Source organism: Neopsephotus bourkii, unplaced genomic scaffold, assembly GCF_033783945.1.
Source record: "Neopsephotus bourkii isolate Nb327-2 ecotype Australia unplaced genomic scaffold, CSIRO-AGI_Nbou_v1 NB_1615, whole genome shotgun sequence".
NCBI classification, from domain to species: Eukaryota; Metazoa; Chordata; class Aves; order Psittaciformes; family Psittacidae; genus Neopsephotus; species Neopsephotus bourkii.
The window spans coordinates 342,593-368,384 of record NW_026902090.1 but is presented as its reverse complement, the minus strand read 5'-3'; the positions used below and the strand labels follow the sequence as shown (position 1 = coordinate 368,384).

The 25,792-nt window shown below is 44.5% G+C and overlaps 1 protein-coding gene across 2 annotated transcripts in view; it reads right to left on the bottom strand.

Annotated features, from left to right (window-relative positions):
* Window positions 1-23,452, bottom strand: part of ENTPD1 (ectonucleoside triphosphate diphosphohydrolase 1) — a 32,016-nt gene extending 8,564 nt beyond the window's left edge. Inside the window, exon 1 of one of the 2 annotated variants that reach the window (XM_061372393.1) lies at window positions 23,270-23,452. In XM_061372393.1, coding sequence (XP_061228377.1) covers window positions 23,270-23,285 — 16 coding nt within the window. In that variant the 5' untranslated portion in view covers window positions 23,286-23,452. Of the gene's footprint in view, window positions 1-10,070; window positions 10,393-23,269 lie in introns of those variants that run through there. The other variant, XM_061372392.1, reaches the window with a different exon arrangement.
* Window positions 23,453-25,792: the final 2,340 nt, after the last annotated feature.

Below are 25,792 nucleotides of genomic sequence, written 5' to 3'. Positions count from 1 at the left end.
ATGATTCCTTAACTGTTACTGATATATTTGGTATGACCTATCTAATAAGTTAAGACTTTTATGGCTTAAAATACATGGTTAGCAGCAGAATTCTGTAAGGAAAAGCCACTTATGGATCATGGAAATCATTCACAATCAGTATGTCATTTGAGTTTTCAGAACCAATATATATATATCTATATATATATACCTTCATTTGTAGGTGCCTAGCATGATGCTGTCTTATACATTTCCTGCTTTGGATTCTCTTTCATATATCCCATAGTGGAAATCTCATTTCACAATTTAGGCTCATCCAGCTTTGGTATTGTTTAATAGAATACCATCTTACAACATAAAGCTCTAGAAAAAGGGTGTCAGCAAAAGTATTTTCCAGATTTATAACCTAGCTGTAAATTTAACACTTAGAACTAAATAATAGTTTCATCACTCTAGGGGACATACCTGCTCCTGCTATGATGTGAAATCTATTTCTACCCATTCTCAAAAGCACTGATTGTTTGACTGCTCACACGAGTACTAATTGCGTTTCTCCTTATACACAAATACCCTGAAAGATGTTTAGAAGTACATTATGGGTCATCCAGGATGACAATACCTCTGTGCAGGTGACCACATCAACTATCTTCACGCTCCAAGAGGTAAGGTGACCAAACCTGCTCTGTGTCTGCATGCTAGAACTGAAGTTCCAGAGGTCATTCTCCAGCCCTCAGGTGATACTGGGCCAATGCTCCAAACCCACCTTGGCACTCCATGTCATGCATGAAAATATGAACAGCTTTCAAGTTCTGAACAGGGTCCTTTTCTAACCACTCTGGTTTCATGTGAAAGATAGCCCCAGGTGCCAGAACTATACAAAACCAACCTTACAAATGATCCAGAAGCCAGTTAGCCAGAGTGAAAAGAAGCAGCACAACTCAGGAAATCTTTGACTCCAAACAAATAATATCTTCCCACCTACCTAGAGAAAATGGAACCTAAAAGTACCAAGAGAACTTGTTTTGAAGATCTCCAAGCAGACAGGTCCATTGGAAACCTAATGCTGACCTGGAGCTCTGCACTTATGTGCAAATCTGTTGAGGCTAACTGGAATCTGGAAGCTTGTTGTGCTCACATTTTGTGAGTGCCTGTTAGAGGCACAGTGTGCTTGCCAGTACCTCCAAGAATGCTGCTTAAAATAATAGTCTAGTGCACATACCAGACAGCAGGAGGCAAGAATGCGTTTTATACAGCTTTATTCAAAAAGGCTGCTACACTCTGGGTTTGAAGTGATCAGAGACAGCAGAGCATGGCAGCTGTGAGACATTTCTTCTTATTGGAGAGAGCATTTGGCTCAGGTTGTGATAGCACTGAGCGTGTCTGATGAACAAAAATTATTTTAACACTAGAAAAATGATTAAAACCAGATGCTATAATGTAAAGAGAGCTGCACAGTATGAATGTGAAGCCAGCATGCTTGACAACTGAAACTGCTGCTGACAGTTGAGCAGCACATCCATCTAATTATTGCCACCCTTACTCCGAGATCTCGCCTAGAAACAGCCACTACTGGCTTTGTTAGGTGTTTATTGCCATAGGAATGAAGGATGCGTGACTTTGCACCATTTCTAAGATTTTAAAACTTCCTGTTGTGATGGGTATTGTCTGCTCTATCTTTTCAGCAGCCACACTCTGAAATTAGCTGCATTAGCAGCATTAGCAGCAAAGAAGGAACAATTTTCTCACTCTAATGGACTATCCCAATAAACAACTTCAGAAATCCCTTGTCTGTAGGCAGAGACATAATGATAATTTTCTACATCCCACCTGCAACCTGAGATTAGTCATATTTTCCAAGGCATATTATTTCCTTAATCCTGAACATGAATTCTGCATGACTTTTAGCTTGGTACCATGAGCAGTTTTCAGGACTCTGGAGGTTGTAGATTTGTGCGTTTGTTGCTGTATCCTGTACCAGAGCACCCATCTGTGTGAACTCTAACACTCCCAAGCAGCATTCTGTGGAAATGCTTCATACTAGAAAAGGCCCAAAATTATAATCCAGAAGGTAGCCTAGCAAATAACCTTCCAAAGAGCAGTCAAAGTGTATGGACTTGAACATCTGAAAAAACCCAAACCACAACACTGCAAATCCAGATAAAGAAGTCAGTGTTATCCAAACTTGTCTGCCATTTACTCAGAAAGGTGAGGTATTTGAACAAGTTCCCTTTTCTGCACACTTGGTTACATCCATCAGCTGTAGGCACAATTACAGTTTTGCAATGGCTAAAGAATTGGCTTATTTCCTAAACTCCGCCAGTTTCTTTGAGCCCCACATCATGTTGCTGAATGCCATGCAAACACTCCTTGGTCTCCACCAAGTGGTGCAGTACTGGACCATCTACCTCCTCTGCCAGGCCCCAGGACTTTTATTCTATTATCAGCTCTTTTCCTTAGCTAACAATTAAGCAGGCGAGATCTTTTGTCTTTGTGCCCAGCCAGAGCCAAACAGAGACAGATTTCTGTTCTTTCTGCCATACTGTCCACTTTAAGTCATGATAAAAAAATCATAGAAGGGGCAGAAGTAGGCATAGAAATGACACTGCTTTTCTTCTTTTTTTCCTCACTCCAAGGCTCACCCAGACTGCCTGGTGCCGGAGCCGGCTGTGCAGGCACTAAGCACTCTCCAGATGTTGGAGCACAACCCAGCTGTGCAGGCATCTCTGTTTCTAATTCTGGTCTCCGTTTACTCCTGCAGGAGCAACTACTGGTTCCATTCAGTGGTTGGTACATGTACTAGAACATAAGCGGATCTTATTCTGTCAATGATCAACTAAGAATGCCACTGATAGCCACTTCTGTTTTGCTGCAGAAACTTTTTTGTTCTCTGTGAATAACCCAGGAAAGACCAAACCAGCGTGGGAGGGAGCTGTGTGAAGGCAAGGAAGCAGGACTGTCCCCAGTGTCTTCCAGGCAAATAGGAAACTGCTCTCCACCCAGCATCATGCAAAGTCACCGGCAGCTCTGCGCGCCAGGAGATGTCACTCACAGCCAAGGCTACCCACACCTCCCAACTCCCTTCTTACCAAACAAGACTTGGCAACAAACGTTAAAAGGAATCAGGCAGCCAGCTGCTTTTAGAGATACACTAAGGATAGACTAAGGCTGGCTTAAGGACTGAAATTAGGATTGTCAAGCAGAAAAGGAGAGATGCTGTGCGTAGCCTATAGCCAGGCCCAGTTCAGGTAACCTCACTGTGACCTGTCACCTCTAATAAATACAAATACTGTTGTAAGCTCTGGTTTAGCACAATATCTAAAGTTGATGTTTGCTTTTTCCTTTGGATGCTCATGCTCAGCCTGTCACAGAAGGGATCACAAGAGGCTGTACTGCAAGGCCATCACTCTTACACTGCACAAGTGCCACACTGAGAGACAGTTCCCACCGTTACTTTTCTGCTCTCAGGCCACCTCTGTATGGTTGCAAACATTCTCATTTTCAACCTTTATTTATTTATTTATTCACCCTGTCTTTGTTCCTCCTCTGTCTCAAAACATCTGCAACTCTCAGTCCTCCTGGAATTTATTCTCTTAACCAATTTATAAGCAATGATCTTTCCAGCCTTCTCCATCTGCCTGAACAGTCCAGCAGCCCTTCTCCACATACAGAATAATCTGCTTTTATTTTTCTTTTGCATTCTGACCAGCACTGCAATGAGACTAGCCTTGCACAGCAATGTACCCATTACACCAGGATATAACACTGTCCCAGCCTAAATTAAATGAGGTGGGGAGATGTACAATCTCAGAGACATGATTGTCTGCCATCATGGGCAATGCTAAGTCAACTCTCCCATGCACCTCTGCTATGTAATCCCAGCAAACCCACATTTAATCACATTTAATTAAATTAGCATTGCTACATGCTGTAAGTAAAGGGAGTTCCAAGACACACTGCCTGCTGCCCACAAGGCTTGGAGTGACGACAAAGAATAAGACGGTGTCTTACGAATCCTGCCCATCAGCTGGCAGCTACCTCTGCTGCAGATCGCCCACGTTGCTGCTGCAATCTGTTTGTAGTCTCTCCAATAACTGGTTCCTAAGCATATGTCCAGTCTTTGGGAGAGAGATGCTGGATGCTCATAGGGACGTGGTTTAGTGGTGGCCTTAGCAATGCTAGGTTAACAGCTGGACTTGATCTTAAAGGACTTCTCTAACCTAAACAATTCTATGATCCTATGCAATCATGCAGCCCATCAAATGGGAATATAGTCTACAGAGCTCCTGAATTTAAACGTATCAGAGAGACACAGAGCAGTGCTGAGAAGCCACTGAATTATGACCCATCACACAGGGACACAGGCATACTTGAAGACTAAGAAAATGTACCGACTGAAATGACTCAGATACCACTGTATTTTTAAAGCAAGGAGCAACAACTTGCCTGCCTGCCTGCCTGCCAGCTGAAAGTGCACAGGAGTCCATGACTGAAGACTGCCTGAATCCTTCAGCAGTCTGAATGCATTGATCCTGGTTTCTGTTGGAGTAGAGTTAATTTTATTCCTAGCAGCTGGTGGAGTACTGCCTTTTGGATTTAGTATAAGAACAATGTTGATAACACACTCATGTTTTAGTTGTTCCTAAGTAGTGCTTACTCCAAGACAATGACTTTTTAGTCTCTCATGGTCTGCCAGTGAAGAGGGGCACAAGAAATTGAGAGGGAGCAGAGACAGGACAGCTGACCCAAACTAGCCAAAGGGATATTCTATATTGTAGACCATCATGCTCAGTATAGAAACTGGGGGCAGTTATCCAGAAGGGACTGATTGCTGCTCGAGCTGGGCTGAGTGTTGGTCAGTGGGTGGTGAGGAGTTGCACTGTGCATCACTTGGGGTTTTTGGGAGAGGAGTGTTATTCTTTCTTCTCTCTATTTCCTATTATTATACTATTGTCATATTTTACTGTTATTTCAACTATTAAACTATTTTCATCTTAAGCCATGGATTTTTTAGCTTTTTTCTGTTTCTCGTCCTCATCCCACTGTGTGTGGGGTTAGTGAGCTAGTGGCTCTGTGGTACTTAGTTGATGGCTGGGCTTAAACCATGACAGCATAAGGCACTCATGACCTGCTCCATGGCACAAGGTAGGCTACTTGGGCAGAAGGACCGTCTATCAGGAGGTGCTTGCAGACAAACATTATCCACGTTCAGTAGACAAGCTTGCTCTGGCAGTGCAGCCTGTGCGCATTTACTAAGGGAATTCAAGTCTATTAAGTTCTGATAGCAGTGATGGCAGCGAAAGGGGATGGGAGCTGTCAGTGCTTCTGTTCAAGGTGGATAGGAGACACACACATTATCCTTCTGCCAAGGGAAAATAAGACTTTGGTAGTCATTACTTTTTTTCAGGCTGAATTGCACACTGGGTGAGACTGCCAAATTTGCATCAGGTTTTGAGGGACGCTACCTAAAAGGCTCTTCTACCTTTAGACCTACCGCAACCAAACACTTGAGTCCATAAACACACTGTGGAAGAGCCACACTGCTTCATTTATCAACCTTTCCCTGAAATTTTCTATGTCCCCATCTGACTTCTTACTCATTCTTTATCTGCCTTTTTCATTCAAACATGCTCTTGTCCAAGATACCTAGGCAGCTTTTGCTGCAAAGTAACGTAAATCACCTGTTTTGGGTGAACATTTTGGAAAAGTCTTTTCTTAGGCTGGCAAAAGGCTCAGGTTTGTCTTATTATATAGATACAAGCACATATACAGTAAGGGAATTGCTTTGGTTTAAGAGGTTTTATTTCAAAATACCAGAGCAAGACTCTGGAAATGATGAAGTTGGAATTCAAGCTCCACCTCAGGATTTTACATCACTTTTTACAGCTGTTATGTGGAACAGGCTGTGCTCCAAGTTTTAATTGTTCATCTGGCAAAGATCATGGCCTAAATACTGGTGCGATCTCTGGCCCTCCTTGTGGTGCTACATACAGTTATAAATACACTGGGTATAATTTTACTGGATTATGTTATCCCAGATTAAATACTTATAAATGTTCCAGATTAAACAGTTATGAGTGCTGAAGCACAAACACTGAAATGTCAGTGAAACTGGTAATCCAAACAATGTAGTATGTTTTTTTTGGTATGCTATTCTTCAGAGACATTTGATACTTTAAATTGCACGGCCCTAAATACGTCAAACCTCAGAAGACTCCTATGGGTCTAGGCTACGCATATAGGCATAGTGCTTGAACTAGTCTGTGCCAACTCTGCACACACGTGTGTTAGTGAACTAGAAGATGAAGAGTGCACCTATGTCTGTGCTAATACCAAGTTGGGAGCAAAAACACACTGACACATAGGACTGGATTTCAAAACAAGTTTGGTAAATAGGGGAGAGCCTGAGGAAAACATCCAACTCATTTGAGTAAGGACAAGGGCAAATATGACATTTAGACAACAGCCATTGCCCAAAGACAGCATGGGGAGCAATCAGTTAAATAGCTCTCCCAGAGAAAACATTCTTGCAGCTATAGCAGTTTGCAGTAATCCTTCCCTCCATCTAATGCTAGTAAGGACTCCTATGAAGTTCCATGCCCAATTTTGGACACTGCCTTTCAGGAAAGATGGAGACCATTTGGAGAAGCTCCAGAAGAGAATGAGAAGAAAGATCAGAAGTCTGAAAACTTGACCTATGAGGAAACATTGAAAGAATTGGGTTGTTTCATTTATAAAGAGAAGAGCAAGGGAGACACGTTCGCTGTCTTCAGACAAATGAAGTCTCTGTCTGCCAGTACTGTTGTAGCTGATCCTGCCTCAGGGCATGGGTGGCCCCTGAATTTTCTCCCAGCTCTGTTTCCTCCATTCAGAAGGCAGGGAGTCAGCTAAAGAGGCTGGTACACTCATAAGCCATACCATTAGCAAAGACCAGTGCAATGCATGTGCTCTCCTCCTGGGATACAGATGCATTTGAATAAATCTGCTCCCTCCTTCCCCCATCAAAGCTCTAGGCTGCATTCAGACATAATTCAGCCTGCTCTATGCTATCTGTATGTACAACATTGCTGGGGGTAGGAGCGTCTCATCCTTTTGCTGTGTTTAGAGTTGTGCCTGGGATACGACCCTGGGAAATTGCACAAGACCCATTGAAGTCACCCTGTTTTCCTGGAAGAAAGAAAAGCACATGGCAATCCTGGAGAGCTGGTGCAAAGGCAGATCAGCAGCAGCAGGAGATGGACACAAAGGAGTGAGCAGAGCACACAGGCTTCTTCTCCCACTTCCGCAGCCGCCTGCGCAGCCAGCAGTGGCACAGAGGAGCTTTGTGCTCAGGGCAGTGCCAGTGCCCCACTTACACTGGCCTGCGGTGCAGGTTTACTGCTGGAGGGGTGATGTCCGGGGTATTCTGGGCGGGAGACCCTGAGACCTAGGTTACCCCTCCAACAAATCCCCCATTCACCCTCTGCACAAAGTGGATTCCGCTGTAAGAGACCTTCCCATGGCTCCCGGCAGTGCTGGGTGCTATGCTCAGCCTCCTGGCTGCTCTGCAAGGCACTTCATCTCCGCATCACAGCCCCTCTCCCTGTTATACACAGCCTGCTCTTATACAAGCCAAAGCTTTCCCAATGCCTGTTCATTAAATAGTCCCTCTATAGGAAGATATTCTTCTGGTTTACATCCCAGCTGTCAGATCAAGATACTCAATACTCTCAAATACAAGCAACAAGTGGCAGAATACTGCTGACACAGTGATCTTTAGACAGTTAATTTTCACATTTATATGATGTTTACTGGGCTTCTAAAGCATGTACCCTATTTGTACTCATTTCTTTAGGATTCAGGCATAAAAGAGGTTGTCAGGTTAGAGGAAACAATTGTTAGCAGTAACATCAGTCTTCTGCCAGGAAACTTCTGGTATTAATTTGCTACCAGCCATCAAAGCTCTATTTCAACTGGAGAAGGTTTATTGCTGTTACCCACAAGGCTTGAAGTTTCATCAGAAAATATCCAGTGAGTTGAAGATTCCCCCTCTCCCCCAGCTTATCACCTAAGTTATTGCTTGAATATACTTCCTGATATGAAGACATTTGTTTTAATTTCTGGGGAAAAAGATAAGCATCAAGCACTGACACCTTTTCAGTGTTGTTATTATTGATAGTTCTAATATGCTGACTTGCAATGAGCCAGTGGTGCTGCTAGGCTTCCTTTTGTGCTCAATATCCTGAAATGCTTCTTTGCTGCTCTTAAATCTCTGACCATGATTTTTTCCTTATGCTTATTTTGGCCATCTTCTATGCTTTCAAACTTTACATTTGCATTAATTGCAGCTTCCTTTCCCCCCCCTCCCCAAATATGTATCTTTTAGATATGTCGTTATTTTTCAAATTAGCATAACTTTCAACTGTTGGGTTAAGGCTTTTGGAGAATACAATAAGTGACTAGGCTGCTTCCGTTTAACATTCTTATTTGGCTATTTTAAATATTCTGCTGATTCAGTTCAAGGATTTTTAAATTTGAGCAATCACTTCTTTTAAAAGCTACTAGATCTTAGTTGTTGACACAGAATAAGTGTGCATTATTTGTATAATAATTCATAACTCTCATAGCAATGTTTTTTTCTCTGTCAAGATTTGGGCCAGTACACATTTCTTTTGTGCTGGAAGTAATGCATTACAAATTATGAGATGATCACCCTCAGTTTTGACAAATTACTCTGTCTTTCACTAAAATCCACCATCATATCACCTTCCCTCATCCCTACATAGACAGTCACACCCTTCCCTGTTTCCAGCATCCTGGCTGGTGATGGGCACTATCCTTCACCCACTTTGGTCACTTGTTCCCAGTTCAGCCCTAGGCAGCTATTGTCTCCAACTGTTTAATTACTATTGTTGCTGCTAAAGACCACAGGGCCATTGCTTTAATAGGAGAACTGTGACTCACACATTACCAACTCAGTATAGCCCACCCTTCCCTGTGCCCCATCAGCCAGCTGCACCAGAGGGATGTAGAATTTGTCATGGCAAAAGAGAGGAAACAGCCTCCAGAGCAACCGTTTCCCCTACCCCCCCACCCCTTCAATACCCACATTAGATCAGCAAGTTCAGAAACTTCCTGGAAAACACAAAGTCCTGAGCACTGTAAATACCGCTGCCCCTAACAGGAGGTTCTGGGAGGGGGAATGACCACAAAGGAAATGCACTGGAACCCCTCACCACCCACCGCGCTCCATTCCTGATGCTTACAGCAGTGTAAAAATACACCCTCCCAGTAGCCACCAGTTTCCTCGTACACGCTGTCCACTGATAGCCTCTCGTGCTCTGAAGCGGCTGCCAAGCCTCTTGCCACATCTCAAGGACGTCTTTCTCTGAATCACAGATCCTGGGGATTGCCTCGTGTGTTGAGCAACAAACACTGCTGCTTTCAGGGGCTCACTTCCCCAGCTTCCAAAAAAACACCACGGCTGCCCAAAGAGCCACATGTGAGCAAACAGAGCAGCCGCCTGTGCTGCTGCAGCGGCGGGAACCTGAGCTTCCCCAGTGTTTCTGCACAGCAAAGCAAGCAGCTTTTCTCCTTCAGTTTCACTTCCCACTCAGCACTGAAAACCATTGGAGACCGATCGCAGAAGCACGAACACTGTTCCAGGCTGGTGCAGCATCAGCAAAGCCACTGGCAAAGCCCCTGGAAGATGAGGCCATGGATGCGGAGAGACAGATGGTACCCATTCCCCCAGCAGCCCCGCATATGAATGCATATGGTGGGGACCACTGTCGTGCATACCGATGCCTGGATTGTGCCACCCCTTGCAAGTGTGATTTCCAGCACAGATGTTTGCTCTTTTAGAGGAGCGTATCTCAGGCCTACAAGATACCCAGTGAGTTTTCCCTCCCTTAACATGCATAGTACCCATCTGCAGCAGAGAAAACTGCAGGCATCTTCCCTCTGCAATTAATTCTAGCAGATGAAGCAAAAGCCCCCTTGTTATCCAGGACAGAGCAGCAGCCCCACCGCCTCCTTTCAGTAAGCCAAGGTTAAGACTGCATGCATAAAAAAGATAGCTGTCTAGTTAAACACTTCCTGAATTGCCCCCATACCTCCAGCTGTCAGCACTGGTATCTCCATTCCTCATTGCACAGCACAGGACAGGGAACAGCTGGGATAGTTTCTGTCTCCTCCTGAGAGTGCATCCACTGTCTAAGCTTTGTGGAAAAACATACTGATTTCTAAGAGGTCAGCCTTAATAAGTAGGATTCCCACAAACCATGAGGAGAATTCAGCTCATGATATTTGGCATGAATATCATGCTCTGTTCCTAGTGCTGCTACAATTTCCATTTCAAATAGCAGGAAACAAATTACCCTGTGGTATTTCTCAGGACAACCAGTGGGAAGGAACATGGGACCAAAGACTGTTGCAGGGCACAGGCCTTGACAGAGCTCCTGAGTGTAAGAGAATACCTCTTGGAGATTATGTAGATAATAAGTTGAATATGAATCTAAATTTTCATGGTTAAAAGAGCATCTTGCAAGGGCTGGAGCCTCATGCGGACATGGAACAAAACAGCAAAGGAGTTTTACTCGGTGAGTGGGCTGGCACAGGATGTTATTAATCTCTGAAGTTCAGATTACTTATTACTGGGACATGCAGTGAATCCTGTGGAGAATTAGGCTCAGGAAAATAAACCCATTTATAATCAAGCTGTAGTTTGGCCTTCAATTGGTATGTCTCCATCACTCCCACCCTCAAATTCCCTGCCTCAAACAGCTCAAAATAAAACCATGAAATATTTTGGACAAGGCAGCATGGGCACAGAGTGGCAACAAGGACAAGGGGTGGTCACAGCAACCACCCGTCCTTCTGACAAGTGTCTAAGCTGCCCTGTCAGAGTGCTACACGCAAGGCGCTGCTGTGGAAGCGTTGAACCACCCTCACCTCTGGGTGAGGCATCTGTAGATGCTGCACCCAGGACCGGGACAGAGACCAACGCTCTCCACTACAAAAAGCCAACATAATGGAGGTTACTTCAGCTGAAGAAGTGACAGGCTTGTGACATGGACACTTCAGCAAACGGGACAGATTTATAGCATGGAAAAGGGCTGCTGTCTGGCTCTGTTAAGATGAGCACAGCATCTCAGCAGCAGGAATGGCCAACAAACGTGGGCCTCCACAAAAGCAGCTACAGGTCTGCTGCATTTCCCATGCTCTCTTAGCACCGTTCTCCCTCTGTGTATGGGAAGGCCCAGGCTCAAGCCAGAGCCCACCTTCCAGCCACAGGATCCCCAGCCCAGCTGCAGCTGTTAGCACAAGGTCATGAGCACAGGTTTCTTTCCTCATGTTTCCTGCAGGAGCATTGAAAAGGTTATTTATTAACAGCTCTGAACCAAAGGAGCAAGAAAGGAAACAAATCCATTTGTAAATCAGCTAAAGAGAAGACTTGTGACTCTAATGGTCTCCTTTGTAATTCCTTAAGTGTGGCCTGGAGCTGCAGTGGCATCACTTCTTGTGATGCTGAATCAGCAGAACAGCCCCACTTGTGCAGTAAATAGCCCGATAAGGGCAGAATAGTCGTGAAGAAGAGAGCACTAACTTATGTTGTATCCAGATTTTTCTTGGCCTGTTTCAGGATTTGGGAAGATTGATAGTGGTCAACTTTCTCACCACTAAATACCAAGCAGTGACTCACATTACCATCTACTTCTGTTATACAGGACATATGCTTTCCTCTGGGACAAAGTAGGAACAGGATAAAGAGAGAAAACTCATGCAAGAGTCACCTCAAACAATACCAGTCAGTGCTAGCTGAACTCCCAGATAGGGTCATAACAATCTTGAATACTTTGCCAGACTTTTTCCTTTGATAACATATCTCAAGGGGGAGAGCTGAGGGGGGAAGGAGAACAAAAATAACAAAACACTGTTCTGTTTAACAGTTACCCATAGCAGAGAAAAGCTGAGCTAAAGTTTCCAACAATTATCAGTACAAAATCCAAAAATAGACATGCAATGTACTGGGTTTTAATTTAAAACTGGCTGAGATAGGACTCCTATCATGTGGATTGAAAGCCGTATGTAAAAGCACAAGGCAACATGATGATAAGATGATAAGATATCAAGATGGTAAGACATGCTAGAGCAACAGCATTAGAATGCTCAGTATAGCAGTAATACGGATGAAGGATCAAAGGTGTCAAGCAGAAGTGGCAAAGTGCAGTATAATTCATTGTGAAGGAACTGCACATTCAGGGTGGACAGATAAATAATATCCAAGGTATCTATGGAAACCACCATCCTACACAGGAAACAATAAAACTTGGAAAAAGAAAATCAGGAGAAAAGTAACTCATACTTCAGACACTCATACGGACAATAACACTAATTGAAAGCAGGATTTGATCCCAAAGAGGTGGGGCTCGCTAAGGAGATGTGGAGTGTGGAAATGAGAGCTAGCAGGCTGAAGGACAAATAGGAGCTTTATGGTAACTCTGCAAAGAGAAATCTGTGTGGCTGTCATCTCAGAACAGATGTGGGAGCCATAGCTTTAAAACCCATATATAAACTGGCTGAGCACACACAGCACTCTTGTTCAGATGACTTTCAGCAGTGGTTTGCCCTTTACACAGAAACATGGGACATCAACTTTGGGTGGGAATGGTGAAAGCAAAAGGCAAGTGAGTAGCTTCAGCTTTGCGCTTTCCATCATTGAAAGCATCAGACAGCTTTCCTTGCCCTCCAGCTTTGTTTTGTCCGATGTTTTTGCCATATCAGTTTCAGCCACTCACAGCTCAGTTTGGACCTGATGATTAGGTTTTTGTGCCACCCATCACACCAAAACCAACAACTCTTAAACTCTGATGAGCTTACCAGTTGTAAATAAAGATTTCTCACCTTTTTATCGTTTAAGAATGGAGTAGTTTTTAATGTAGCTATGATACAGGGAATTAATGTAGCAACAGCGCAAGACCTCATAGAGCAGGAAGATGTTTCAATAAATGGTTTCAGTCACACTCATTTTCTCCCCTGTGCTCATTCCTCCCATACTCACACCCACCGAGCTCAGCCAGGTGCTCTGGTAGGATCCTATGTAAGGTGGGACCAAGGTTGCCAGATGCCCACCTCTTGGGTTTCTCCTTAGTGGCAAGCTACAAAGTTTTGAGCAGATCTTTTGCCATCTTTAGGAGCTAACAGTTACTACGGCATGATCCCTTTGCTTTGAAATCTCTCTTACCTCAATGCCCCAAAATCCTAGGACAGGTGGCTGTTCAGTGCCTTCCACTCTCTCCCCCTTCATTTTGGGTACCTTAACTCCAACAGTCTGCCTTCCTGCCAGGAGAGGAGGACTTGCACATGGGATGTGCTGAGACCTTGCTGTAATCCATCTGTCATTAGAGCGCAGTTTTTTTTACTCAAGGAGTCATTTGCATGGGGACTTTATCAGCACTCACGCCTTCTTCTGACAGACCATCCATGTGAGGCTTATCAGGGTGCAGGCTGCCAAGCTTGTCGCAAACACCACGTTTGTCAGCGTTTACCCAGTTTTAGTGCAGTCAGTCACATCCTTGGTTATCAACACAGACCATTCTTTTAACCCATGATCTGTTGCTTCTTCTAGTCTTCTCCCTCACACACATACACTTCTATTTGTGTATTCTTCAGGCCAGTTGTAGTATTTCTGCTTCTTCAGCTGCATGCCTGCCTCATGCATGATGTGCCAGGACCTTTGTTTCACATGCCATCATCACGGCTGCGGAAAGGTCTCCTTGGTTTGGTTAGATTATGGGGGACTAATAACAGCAAAGAAAGCAGATTTAAGGGCTGGTCTGGGGTCTGTTCCTGCATGCAGCTCTGATGCTTGGATGTAGCCAGGTCTCCTCCTTGGAGCTGTGGCACAACATGCACGAGTGCAGCACCAGAGGTGGTCTCTTGGAAGTTAAAGGATGCTGAAATCCAAGAAAGGAACAATGCAGCCTGTCCCTGGGTGTCACTACCAGACTCACAACAAGGGATTTTAGTCAGTTTAAGGATCTCATTGACAATGTTAGTGCTGGAGCTGTTTTCAGTCTGTCACATGCTGAGAAGCTCCCAGTGACAAGGCAAGACCATTGTCAATAATGTAGTGCAGACCTGGTAGTGTTCCTATGGCCAGGCTGGCAGGACAAGGCTGGCATTAACCTCAACTTCCCCCATAAAGCTCCTGGTGGGACAGGGTAGCTGCAATTATCCCATAGCAGAGCCGTAAGACTCACAAGGAGGCTTTTGTGTGCACGCATTTTCTCATGCTCATGTCACAGCCTTGAGTCCAGCCTTCTCTCAGCACATACACACCAAGCAAGGCCAGGACTGTCTCACTGCTTTCCCACTGTTCTCAGGCTCCCTGTGACTCTGTGGCTTTCACAGCTGACTCCAGCTCTCAGCACTGCTGTCTGCCCACAACATATGGGGAGCTAATACCAAACAGGTAGTGCTGTAGCTGACCATCATACTTTTCTGCCTGTTTAACGTTAGTCTTTCCCTAATAAGAAATCATAGCATTATATTTGTCACAGTGCTCTCCACCCGTATACATTGCTAAGCAGTTTACACAGGTCAGCACCATTAGCTCCATCTGATGAAAAAGCACAAGGAAGTAGCAGATAGCCAGCCTTATGCTCTGTCTCTGGACCACCTCATCCAGCCTGGGAAGCTCTCATGCGCCTGGGCTTGCAACATGATCCCTCCTGCAGAGAGACAGAGTTCCCAGGGTTTGGAGAAAGAGCAGCATGCTTTGGCTACACCTACTCTTAAATTCATCTTGTGTCATTTTGATATATTCTTTCATGTTTTGCCAGACTAATAGCAACTTGGAGATTACTGGTCTGGTAAAGTACACACAAGACTTGTGCTACAAGATCTATGTAGTTCTGCTACAACTTTAAAAGCGTGGGGAAAAAATGGAAAATGTCATTTAGGTTAGGAGAAACATGCTGAAGAAGAGAAATGCAGGCAGCAGAGCCTTGCAGCAAGAGAGAAGGCATTCCCCGTGTTTCCTTCCCAGAGTCTGACTTCAGATGAGGAAGTAGCAAAAACCAGTAGACTGAAGAGAATTGTTTACTACTTTATAAAGGTGTCAGGGACTAACAGCAGTCCTGCTGCTGTGTTAAATATAATCTCTATGAAATGGTAGTAAAGATAAAGACTAACTGCTACACCCCACCAGAAGTTCCTGAGATGTGGTCTGCAATATATTGCAATGTATGTTTATGGTTACAGTCTCTTGAGAAGTAAAAGCACAGAAAGAAGCTCTCCAAGATCCGTATTTTCAGAAGGGCATCTATTCCCAGCAAGGCGTATGGGATCCAGCTAGCATTCACACAGACAGTCAGTGGCCACAACACTAGAAGGTCCTTAAATTGGCAGAGAAATTACTAGTCTCTGTAGCTGAGACATGCTTTGTAACCTAAAAAGCAACTGTGAAACTACTGTCTTTAACAAGAACTTCATAGCATGGGGCCAGGTTCTGTTGTAAACAACTATTTTTAAGATGAAGTACAAAGGCTTAGCTTAACGGTTGAAGCTTAAAGGTTCTCTTAACTCCTCTGTTTTCTCTGGCACGATAAGGGACTATCCCACCTCTTTTGCCATAATCTTACCTTGTCCTTATATAAGTGCAGATTCCATTTCTAATTTTTCCTTTTACCAGGCTACTGTTAAGGTGGGTTAAGTTCTCTGGTCAGGCTGAGCATCATGAGACAGCATGTGCAGACCAGCAGTGGTCTGACTGTCCTTTCCATCAGGCAAGGTATGCATAGCTCAATCCTTCAGGTGTTAAAACCAATTGCTAAACTAATCTTTAAACTTGTAACCAATTCATTTAAAAATAAGGTCTTAATTCTCTCTGGTTAATGACAGCATAAATCCTGAACAACACTGCTGGAACATTCTTTCCTTTATGGCTTTCACGCTTTTTGCCACAACAGTATTTCTAAGTCTTGTAAACATGAGCCTGACCATCAGCTTTACCACAATAAAGTTCTTTTCAGCTTTAGCTCGTCTTGTGTTTACTGTAGTCTTAGACAAAGCTGACAAGCAGTAAGCTTCCTATACTATTTCAGGAAAGAAAGATTAAATATATAGAAGCTGTAGATCAACTTATTTGGCACATTCAATTAAAAGCAAAATTGCAGATTTCCAGTGTGTTTCCCACAAAGCAGCTGGAACCAGCAGCTAAGGGCTGATGTTGGCAAAGAGCAGATGCTCGCTTTGGCAAGAACTGCTACCATTCTGGCAATGAGCAGGTAGGAGGAAGCGACAACAGAGGAACAAATCCCATTCTGTTACCTGTTCCCATGACCAAGCCCATACTCTATATATCAGAGCTCCATCACCCCTCCTGCTGCATGCCTACTCCCTGGCCTTTGCCATGCACCATGGATGTTTCCATCCTATCAGCTGCAGGGTCTCCTAATCCTCCTCATCCCTCAGTTTTGGAGGAGTCTCCCCCTGTTGCTACAGCCCAGGGAGGAAAGTGCAGAGGCTGCTGCCTCCCCTGCCCCCAGTTGCTGTGTCACTACCTAGTGAACGTTAGAAACCACAGCAGCTGTACAGCAGTTCCTGCTGCCGCTGTTTTGAGAGTCCTTAGAGCTGCATACAGAACTGCTGCGAAACAACTGAGGTGTGGAGATGGTTTCTGTGTCCTGAGCTGCTGACTCACCTTTCTCAGCCAGCACACAGCTCAAAGGCCACTGGTGGTTTGAGCTTTGGCTGCAAGATTGCAGAGAGTTAATGAAAAACAAGCTAATTCTCATTCCTCTGTAAAAATATGTCCATTTTCTTTTCACCCTCTCCCCCAAGAATGATCTAGCAGTCACCTCCCTATATGATCAGAGCAAAGATTATCAGGAGGATCAGAAACAGAACAGAGAATACAAATTAAGCTAAAAGCCTTTAACTTGTAATTATAAAAATAAAAAATGTTCATTCAGAGCTGCAAGTCTCAGCCTGTAAACCATTCACTCACCACATAAGGGTTACTTTTTTTCGTCAGAGGAGATGTAGTGTGCAGCTGCATGGAGGTCCCAAGGGACCATGGGACAGTGTGGGTCAAACTGGTAGGCACGTGTCTCCTTGTACCAGAAACTTAATCACTGCCTACAGACTATGTTGACATTACAAGGGGAATTTAAAAGGCAATGTGAAGGCAGACAGTGAAGCAGTTCTGCAGATCCTCATGGCCAGCTCTTCTCAAGCTGGAAGGGATCAGTAAAACCCAAAAGGATTCAGACAAGAACTGTAACAAGCAGAGTTGTAGGACTGCTGGTGGTGGCTGAGCACTGACATAGTAGTGACAGCAGTGACTGCTACACTGCCTGCATCACCCCTGAATGGGAACTGCCAGCACAGTGCAAGGGACAGAGGGACAAGGAGCCCCAAGAGCAGGTTAGGAACTTATCTTTCCAGCTACATTTGGGGTAAGCTAATGCATGAGAGGACGTGAGCAGATGAATTTGTTCAGTGTGCACTTAGTTGATTCTGTTCCCTTCCATCTGGTCTCTCACACTTTTTCCCTTAACTCATTTCTTAATTTGTACTGCTAATGCAGCACTGTTTCAGAGCACAGGGCTGTTTTTGTGTCACTCCTTGTCTTACAGTGAAGACCCCCCCAATAACCTTAATCTGAGTGACTTTTACCCTTTCCTCCTTCTGATCTCCCAGAATGCTGACAAATGTGGTGTTGGCTTTCAAGCCAGATGAGCTGAAAGTTATTGCAGAAAAAAAGAACACGGCTAGTGTTAAGGACAGATGCCTTTTCTCTTTCAGCAGCACAGATTTATGTCAAATTACGCTGGCTGTAGAAGTGCACCCTTAGGCTCTGCTATTCCCCAAGTCAGCATACTGGCAACAGCTCTGTGGCTAGAAAATGCTGATGGAAGTGCCTGCCATAAAGCTTCAGCCCTTCTCAGGAGGGGAAGTTTCCACTGAGCTGAGAGATGAAGTCAGTCCTCACATGTATCTGACAAAACCATAAGAATACAACTTAAGAAGAGGTTCCCATCCAACTCATCTTTCAGAAAACGAACAGGGGTGCTTCTCTCGTGAACATGATCCAGAATTTTATGTTTGATCAGTCTTAAGCAATACTAATCCCTCATGAGTTGGCTCCCCAGCCAAAGTCATCTATCTCAGCAATAATCTCAGAGTCATCCACTTTACCCCAAAGTTCAGCCTAAACACTTCTGTCCTTAACCACATCCTAAGCACCTCAAACAGAGGTTCATTTCCAAGCTGAGAACTCAACTTCTGTCTCAAAACACTTCCAGCTCCATGGAACACTGTCATTGAGCATTGGGCTAATAAAATGGTACAAAATACCTAGCCAGGGGGCATTAACCTCCAAGTCAGGTTTGCTAGCTGCTCCCAACCTCACAGATGCTAAAAGTGTAAAGATGTCTTAGAAAAAGAAGGAATGTAATGAAGCCTGACACTTTTGCACCATGCTAAACCAGTTATACAACTTAGAAAAGGCCAAAAAGTTTATCAATTATTACAGCTTTTGTAACCCTTCCTTTTTGAGGTGTCCCACCTCTTAAATTTATTCTTTTCCCTCTAGCCATTCCTAGAGGGTTTTCTACATATTTCTGGTAATTGCAAGTCTAGAGGCAAACACAGGTTGCAGTGGTCACAGTAAGGTTGACTAGAGGACAACCTTCTCCCTCCATGGTAATGAAGCTTTGCATACAATATAAGAAAGCAAATAAACTGTAAGTTATGGATCTCACGGATATAAATATAGATATATGCACACGTGCGCATACATATGCACACCTCTCCAGAATTTTTTCCGGACAACATTGTCCAGAAATCTTTCTAGTCTATTCAGTATTTGAATGTCCAATTTTCCTCCCAGAGTTGCATTAGCTGTGCTTTTACAAGTTTGGCTTGAAGCCTATTATTTGCTCTTTATGTTTCCAACCACTCTTGGCTTCTTTAGACTTTTTCCTCTGACTTAATTGGTATTTGTACTGGTCCTCCTAGTACTGACAAACTCCATCTGTAAATCAGCAATGATTTTATACTTTTCAGATCATTATTGAGAATGTCTAATGCCATCAGGCCTCTTGAAGAATACCTCTGAAAACACAGCTGCTTAATAATGATTTCCTTTGATAACTATTTTTGAGGTCTGTTGTTATTCAGGTCTCAATCCTTTAGTTCATTCTTTGCTGGAGAGTCATAGGGAGGCTTCTGTAATGACAACAACATCAGAAATGCATCTATTGCTGTGGAGAAGTTTAAACATGGGAGATATTAATATTTACTGTTTTCAACCACATTTGCTATTTCTGAAAAATAAAATAAGTGCAAATAATTGGTTGGAAAATAGACCAGATAAAGGACCACTTGCCTTCCAAGCCCTACACTCATAACCTGCCCTGTGGCTATCAAATACCACCCATAGAGATTAGTTCTTCCAGCTCCACTTTCATGAGGTGGTTCCTAACAATCAAGGATTTTGGTCCTTAGAAGTCCCTTAACTTACAACCCAGATTAATTCGATATTCACTCGGTTTTAAAGAATACTTCCCCTCCCTCCTAAAACTCTGATAAGCCTCCAGCCTCATTTGAAGACATAAATCAAGAAGAGGACATTAGTAGTGATAACATGGGGAAGACAAAATACAGCCTGTTTTTTCCAAATGAGTATCACACCAGGCTTATTTAACATCTATTTGGTTAGGTCAGCTGATTTTGTAAACAATAAAAAAAAGTCTTCAAGAAAGCAAAGACAAATTAGAAGGTCTACCAGTACCTGAAATACTACCCCTCCTACTTACAGCTGCATTCTTTAGCCAAGAAAGGAATATATACCTTAAAATTCTTGCTGCTGATTCTTATGGGCAGTACTATTTCCATTCTAGGATGCAGATTAATATATGATGCAGATTAATATACTCACTTGAGGGGACCCATATGATAGCACAGATTACTTCCATCTGGGATTGATAATTTTCTTTTTGATGCGTTTATGCCCATTATCCATTTTGACAGTGTTATCCATTTCTATCTACACCACTATTCTGAAAGCTACTTTGACAAGTCTTATCCTCTACAAAAATAAAAGAACATGATCAAACTAGCCATTACACTTGATTATTGGGGAGATCTACCAAGTTATTTAGACAGAACTGATGTAAAACTAAATTGGCAATAGGCTAGCCAGTGCCATGCTGCTGGGATATTGGGTAAACAAGAGCATCCTTCTCATTACCTGGGATATCCCCAGTGTTCTACTCTAGTTTGTTGAAAATTAACATCATAAAGCATAAAACTTTTCAGTAAGTATTTAGCACATTTAATTTCAAGCTGTTATAAAACTTTATCACCAACTCTCCTCACTACCCCAATGTTAATACTCAGAACAGGCTACTTAGTTATAATAATTAAATGAAATATTCCTCCATATCAATTCATTTTATCTCCCCAAATTTGGAAGAATATTCAACCAGCAATTATGTGGGCTTTTTTTTCCCCTTCATCATTGTTAAAATCTTATCCTTATACAATTGCTAGATACATTATTTTGTTTCTAAGGCACACAAAATGCCTCCGTTGAATTGTGCTTGGTCCTGCTAACTTTGGACTTTCCCCTTACATCTTCACTGTCTCAGAATAATCTTCCTCAATTCACACTCTGGGTTTTCTATCAGATGTTCTCCATTTCCTCTTTGTCCACTTCCATTCCATTTACTTGGGTCAACTTCTATTTGCTGCCTTCACTGCCTGAATGAACTAGCCAAAGTTATCCTCATTTTTCATTCTATCAGGTTTTGATTTATTACCATTCCATGTCAGAACAATCACTGGTCCATAAAGAGGAGTCAGCCAACAGTGGAGATTGATTCATCATGCATATAGAAGCTCCAAACCAGAGTTACTACCTCTTGTTCAGTACCTTTTATGTAAAAAAAAATATGATACAATTTAGAAGGCTTTCTGCTTTTTACTGCTGTCTGCACGAGATCAGTTTCATTCTTTCCCCAGACTGAAGCCCTCCTATGTTTTTCAGTAACGTATATTTTTTTCAGACTGTCACATTTTCTGCCCATGAAAGTATTCATACTGATCACTAACACAGTCTGTTGATCTGTGCAATTCTGCTGCTCACCCCAAACAGAATGTCTTCCTTGGCTGCGTTAGCATATTGACCCACATTTCAAGACAGAACTGACAGTATCGGTATTTAAAATACAGGCTTCCTAAATCCAAAGAATAGCGTTTCAAGCCTGTTTGGTACGTCCCTGTGGACAAGACTCCCAGGAAACAGGTCTCTCACTGAAACACTCCCTAGTAATTCCTTTCTGATGAAAGGACATGCCCTCAGTGTGCATTCATGCCTCATTTCAAGGTGGAAACTTTCCTGTTGGCTGATGGATAACTGCCTGTCCTGGACTCCCCTGTGCTGAGCCTATTGACCGCTGCCTCTGAAGACATACTGCAAGAGGTGTTTTCAAAAACACTGCCTCGTGTTTTCTTCTCCCACACACAAAATGTGGTTTCTTGCTATTTATTGCACTAATTTTCATTAGGTTCTCGCAAGATGACTTGCATGTTTTGCAGGTCAGCTCATTCTGACACCATCACCGCCTCTTCTGCAATTAGCTCAAGCACTGTCGACTTTCTTCGTTTTCATTCTGTTTCTTTAAAATCCCACTTTCTAAAGAAGGCTCATTTGGTCCTCTGCTAAATCAGTTCTCATCATCTAAGTTTCTTCTCTGTTATTCCTTACCTCACTAGAAAAGGCATCTTTGTTCATGCATTATATTTCATTTTCGGAATGAAACTTTTTAAAGACTGTTTTCAAAGCTATTCTTATCTCCCTTCTCAGCAGAGGCAGATTATTTCTAAATATTTCCAGCTTCACTCATGACTGCATAAACTAATGAGCTAACCTTCTCCTTCTGCCAGTCTTTGCTTTAAATTTGATGTACGTCAGACTGAGAAAATGCTTCTTTCCCTCAAATGCCATTCATTACGTTCTATAAAATTAAAAACTTGGAAAGGTCTAGTTTACAATTTTATCTGTTCCAAGAAAAGAAAAAAAAAACACCACATTCTGATTCCCTGTTGTCATAACAATGATAAATGAGGGAGACTTCCACCTGGTACTGAACAAGAAACTATCAAAATAGTGGAAACTATCACCCCCTGAGCTTCTCACTCAATTTAAAGGCAAAGTTTCTGCCCAGATCTTTCTCCAGTTAACTGCTTCTTGCCTATTTGTCCGAGTTCCTGCTTTGTGTTTAAAAGCCCTACACAGAGCCCAGTACTGTCAGCAGTATAGAAGGATGGACCATGCTGCAGAAGTTGCCATAAACAGAGGGTAAGGCACAGATAGACAAAAGCTGGTGCTAAACTAGGAAATGCTTTTGCCAAACGTTAAGCATGACTAGTGCTGCTACGTACACCGTGTCACCTGATTATAAAAGGCAAACCCTAGTACAAGACGTGTATCTCGTAGAAAGATCACTGTGCAACACACATCTTCAGGTAATGCCGATTCCCTCCCCGATCCCCAGGCCCGCAGTTAAGGCCAAGGGGCTCGCCAGGGGAATGCCCCTCTCCCGAGCCGGCTCTGGCCCGAAGCCCACGCACCGGGAGCCCCTCGTAGGCAGCACAGCAGTTCCTCCAGCCTAGGGGCTATGGCTTTCCACCGCTGTGTCCTTACAGCCGGTACTTCCACGGAGTTTTTGACCCCACCATGCGCCGAGTGCGGTTCTCGGCGCCGCGGGAGCTCGGCCCCGGCTCCGGGCGGGCACCGCCGGCTCTTCCCCAGCGCGGCAGGGAGGGAATCCCTCGCACTGACGCGGCCAAACTTCTGCCAGACGCCGGCGCGGAGCCTTCGCTCTCGCCCGCCCCGCTGCACGCCCGGGGACCCGCCGGCCACCCCCCGCCCCTCCATCGCAAGTTAACATTGTCGCTTCAGACACGGCTGGGAGTGCAAAGGCTTGACGGTGATGCTGGCCGGGGGAGGACTGCGGCAAGGCTGCACCCACCCGGGCGAGCTCCCCCGCGGAACCTTCGCCCAGCGCCGGCAGAGCTCCGCGGGCGCTGAGGGAGGGACGCGCCGCTCGGGGATGCCGCAGCCGCAGCTCCCTCCTGAGTGGCACATCTCAAGGAGCTCCTCATGAATATGCAGAGCCTCCGCCGAGCGCCGGCCGCGGGATGCCGCCGCCCCGGGGGTGCCCCGCCGAGCCCTGCCTCCCCCCGCGGCGGGGGTCGGGGCTGCTGCCGGAGGTCAGCGGCTCGCTCCTCTCCTTACCCTTTGGCTCGTCCATCAGTGCCGGTGCTCGCTCCCTCCTCCCCCGCTCTCAGGCTCTGCCGGCTCTGAGCCGCCTTAGTGAGAGGTGCTCATGAAAATGGGCGCTTTAGTGGTCCATGGCTGTGGGAGGGGTTAGTTTAACTCTACATGACTCAATCCATCTAACTTGCAGGCTGACCTCCTGCTTTCCTTAAGGCACTGATTACCTCCGCGTTGCCGCGTTACCAGCGCTTGGTCTTCTCCGCCGGGTCGGGGGATTCCGCTGGGCCGGAGGGAGTGGTGCGCGCCCGGGGGCAACCCGAGGGGACGGCCGGCGCTGGCTGCGCTGGGGCCGCGGTCTGAAGCAGGATTTCATCGCCAGGTCCGGGGAAAAGAGGTCATTCTGGCTGCAGAGAGAAAGTATGTTGTTAGTTTTGGTGTGGCGCTGTTGTTCCCACCCCCCTTTGTTTTTTAATTTCTTAATTTATTTTTTAAGTTCCAGAAGGCTGAGTAGATCTCGTCCATGCCAGTGAGGTACACAGAGAGAACTGTCCTGAGAAAACATGACCTTCCTTGTTTCCAGATATGAGGTCCTGCCCACAGGGAGAAAAAAAACAACCCCACAACCAAAATGACCAAACAAACATCAAAAACCCAACACAAAAGCAGCTACATTTGCAATAACTGCTCACAAGTCACCTTGTGCACCTACCTGCCCCATAGCATGAGTTGATATCTCTGGGTGCATCTCCTGGGGAACCTCAAGAAAGAGCTAATTTTGACTACTTGCCTGGAAGGCTTGAAAGGACCCCTCTCCCTCCCTTTACCCCTGCTGAGCCCTTGCACACCTTCCAGGTTGTAAATAAGAAATACAGAACAGTGCTGCAAGAGTCTCAGCAACTTTTCTAGATAGCCTCTGACATTCAGACCCTGTTCCAGGCACCATACATGCCCCCACGCTCCTGCCTGTGGATCTGTCAGCCTCCCACTCCAAAGGAAGTTGCCAACCACCTTTTGGTGGCTGCAAACCAAAAGGAAAGGAAGTTGCTCTTTCACTTCTCTCTCAGAGCAGCGGCCATCAGCTTCCCAGCACCTTCCTTGCTGGTCACCCGTAGGGTGAAGTCACGGGAGCACAGGCTGCTCTCAGCCTCACCTGCCATGCCCTGCCTGTGCCACAGCCTGCTCCCCTCTCAGTGGTATCACCCTCCTGCTCCTGGGGCTTCTCTGTGCAGCTGGGCAAGCAGACACACTGCCCTGCAGCTGGACACGATCCAGTTCATCTCCACCTTCCAGATATCTTGCCCCAGGGAGAGGGAAGAAGAGCAAGGTCCTGGTGCTGGGACGTGGAAAACCACATCTGCACACAGGGTTTGAAATCCCTTCTGTTACCGCAGCCCCATCACAAACAAAGAGATGTTCTTTTCTTTTACAAACAAATGTTGACCTAGCCTGTATTACTGCAGTCTGATAAGAAAACACTCCTCCCGGGAACAGGAAAATAGGAATCTACAAAATAAAACAATCTACACAATTAAGGCTTGACTGGGTTAAATACTTTCTGAATTACTGTCAGCTTTATTCAAAAGATCAAGGAGCCATGTTTCAGCAGACAAAGCTGCAGGTGGACTGTCTTTACCATCTTATTCAGAAACAATGGCCTGGGAGGCACATGGGACAGCTGACTCTATCTCCAGTGATAACAGGGCAACATTTGTAGAGGGTTCAGAGTGGCAGAGATGGTTTAGAGTGGTCACCTGAACACCAAACCTTTTAAAAATGAGAGTGTAGTTGATGAAATGCTTAGTTAATGCATGCAACTTCAAAAGCCTTTACTGTATTGAATGCCACCTGGAATGTGGGACTGATTTTCAAATGGCTGTGCTTACATTTACTGCCTCTATAGCTACAAACTTGAGACCCTCAGTCAGCTGGGCTTATTGAAGATCTCACCTAAGGGCTGACGATCCAAATTTAACAAGTGGAAGAAATCTACATGTCTCTCTCAGAAAGACAGAAATGACTCCATGCCATGTGTAACACCTCTTATGATTGCTCGGACAGACATATTTCAAGTCCTTTAAAATTACTTATGTCTCCTACAAACTACAATGAGCTCTTTTATAACAAGTCTGTCAGTGACAGGGTGTTGTGTTTTGGGTTTGTTTTTTTGTAATTCTCTAAGAAAATTCAGCTTCAAACAGACAGATGCAATGTTTATGGGAAAGGATGGGACATCGTTAGTAAGTGATCACAAAACACTCAACAGCATTTACATGTAAGAGGAAGCTGTCACCTAGAACATAAACACCCCTATGAGGAAGGGTTGCAGGGAACTGTAATAGTTATGGTCTACCACCTCCATGTACTAAAAACATCCAGGTCCTTCACAGACCTGCAGGGAAGAGATTTCCGAGTTGAAGATGATCTACTTGAAGTGATGGACTGATAAAGATGTGAATAATATTCCTGCAGCTGCAGGAGCAGAGAACAATGCTGCACACTATTTTGCAGCTGTTCAGTTTATGTGTAGGACTGTGATGAAAG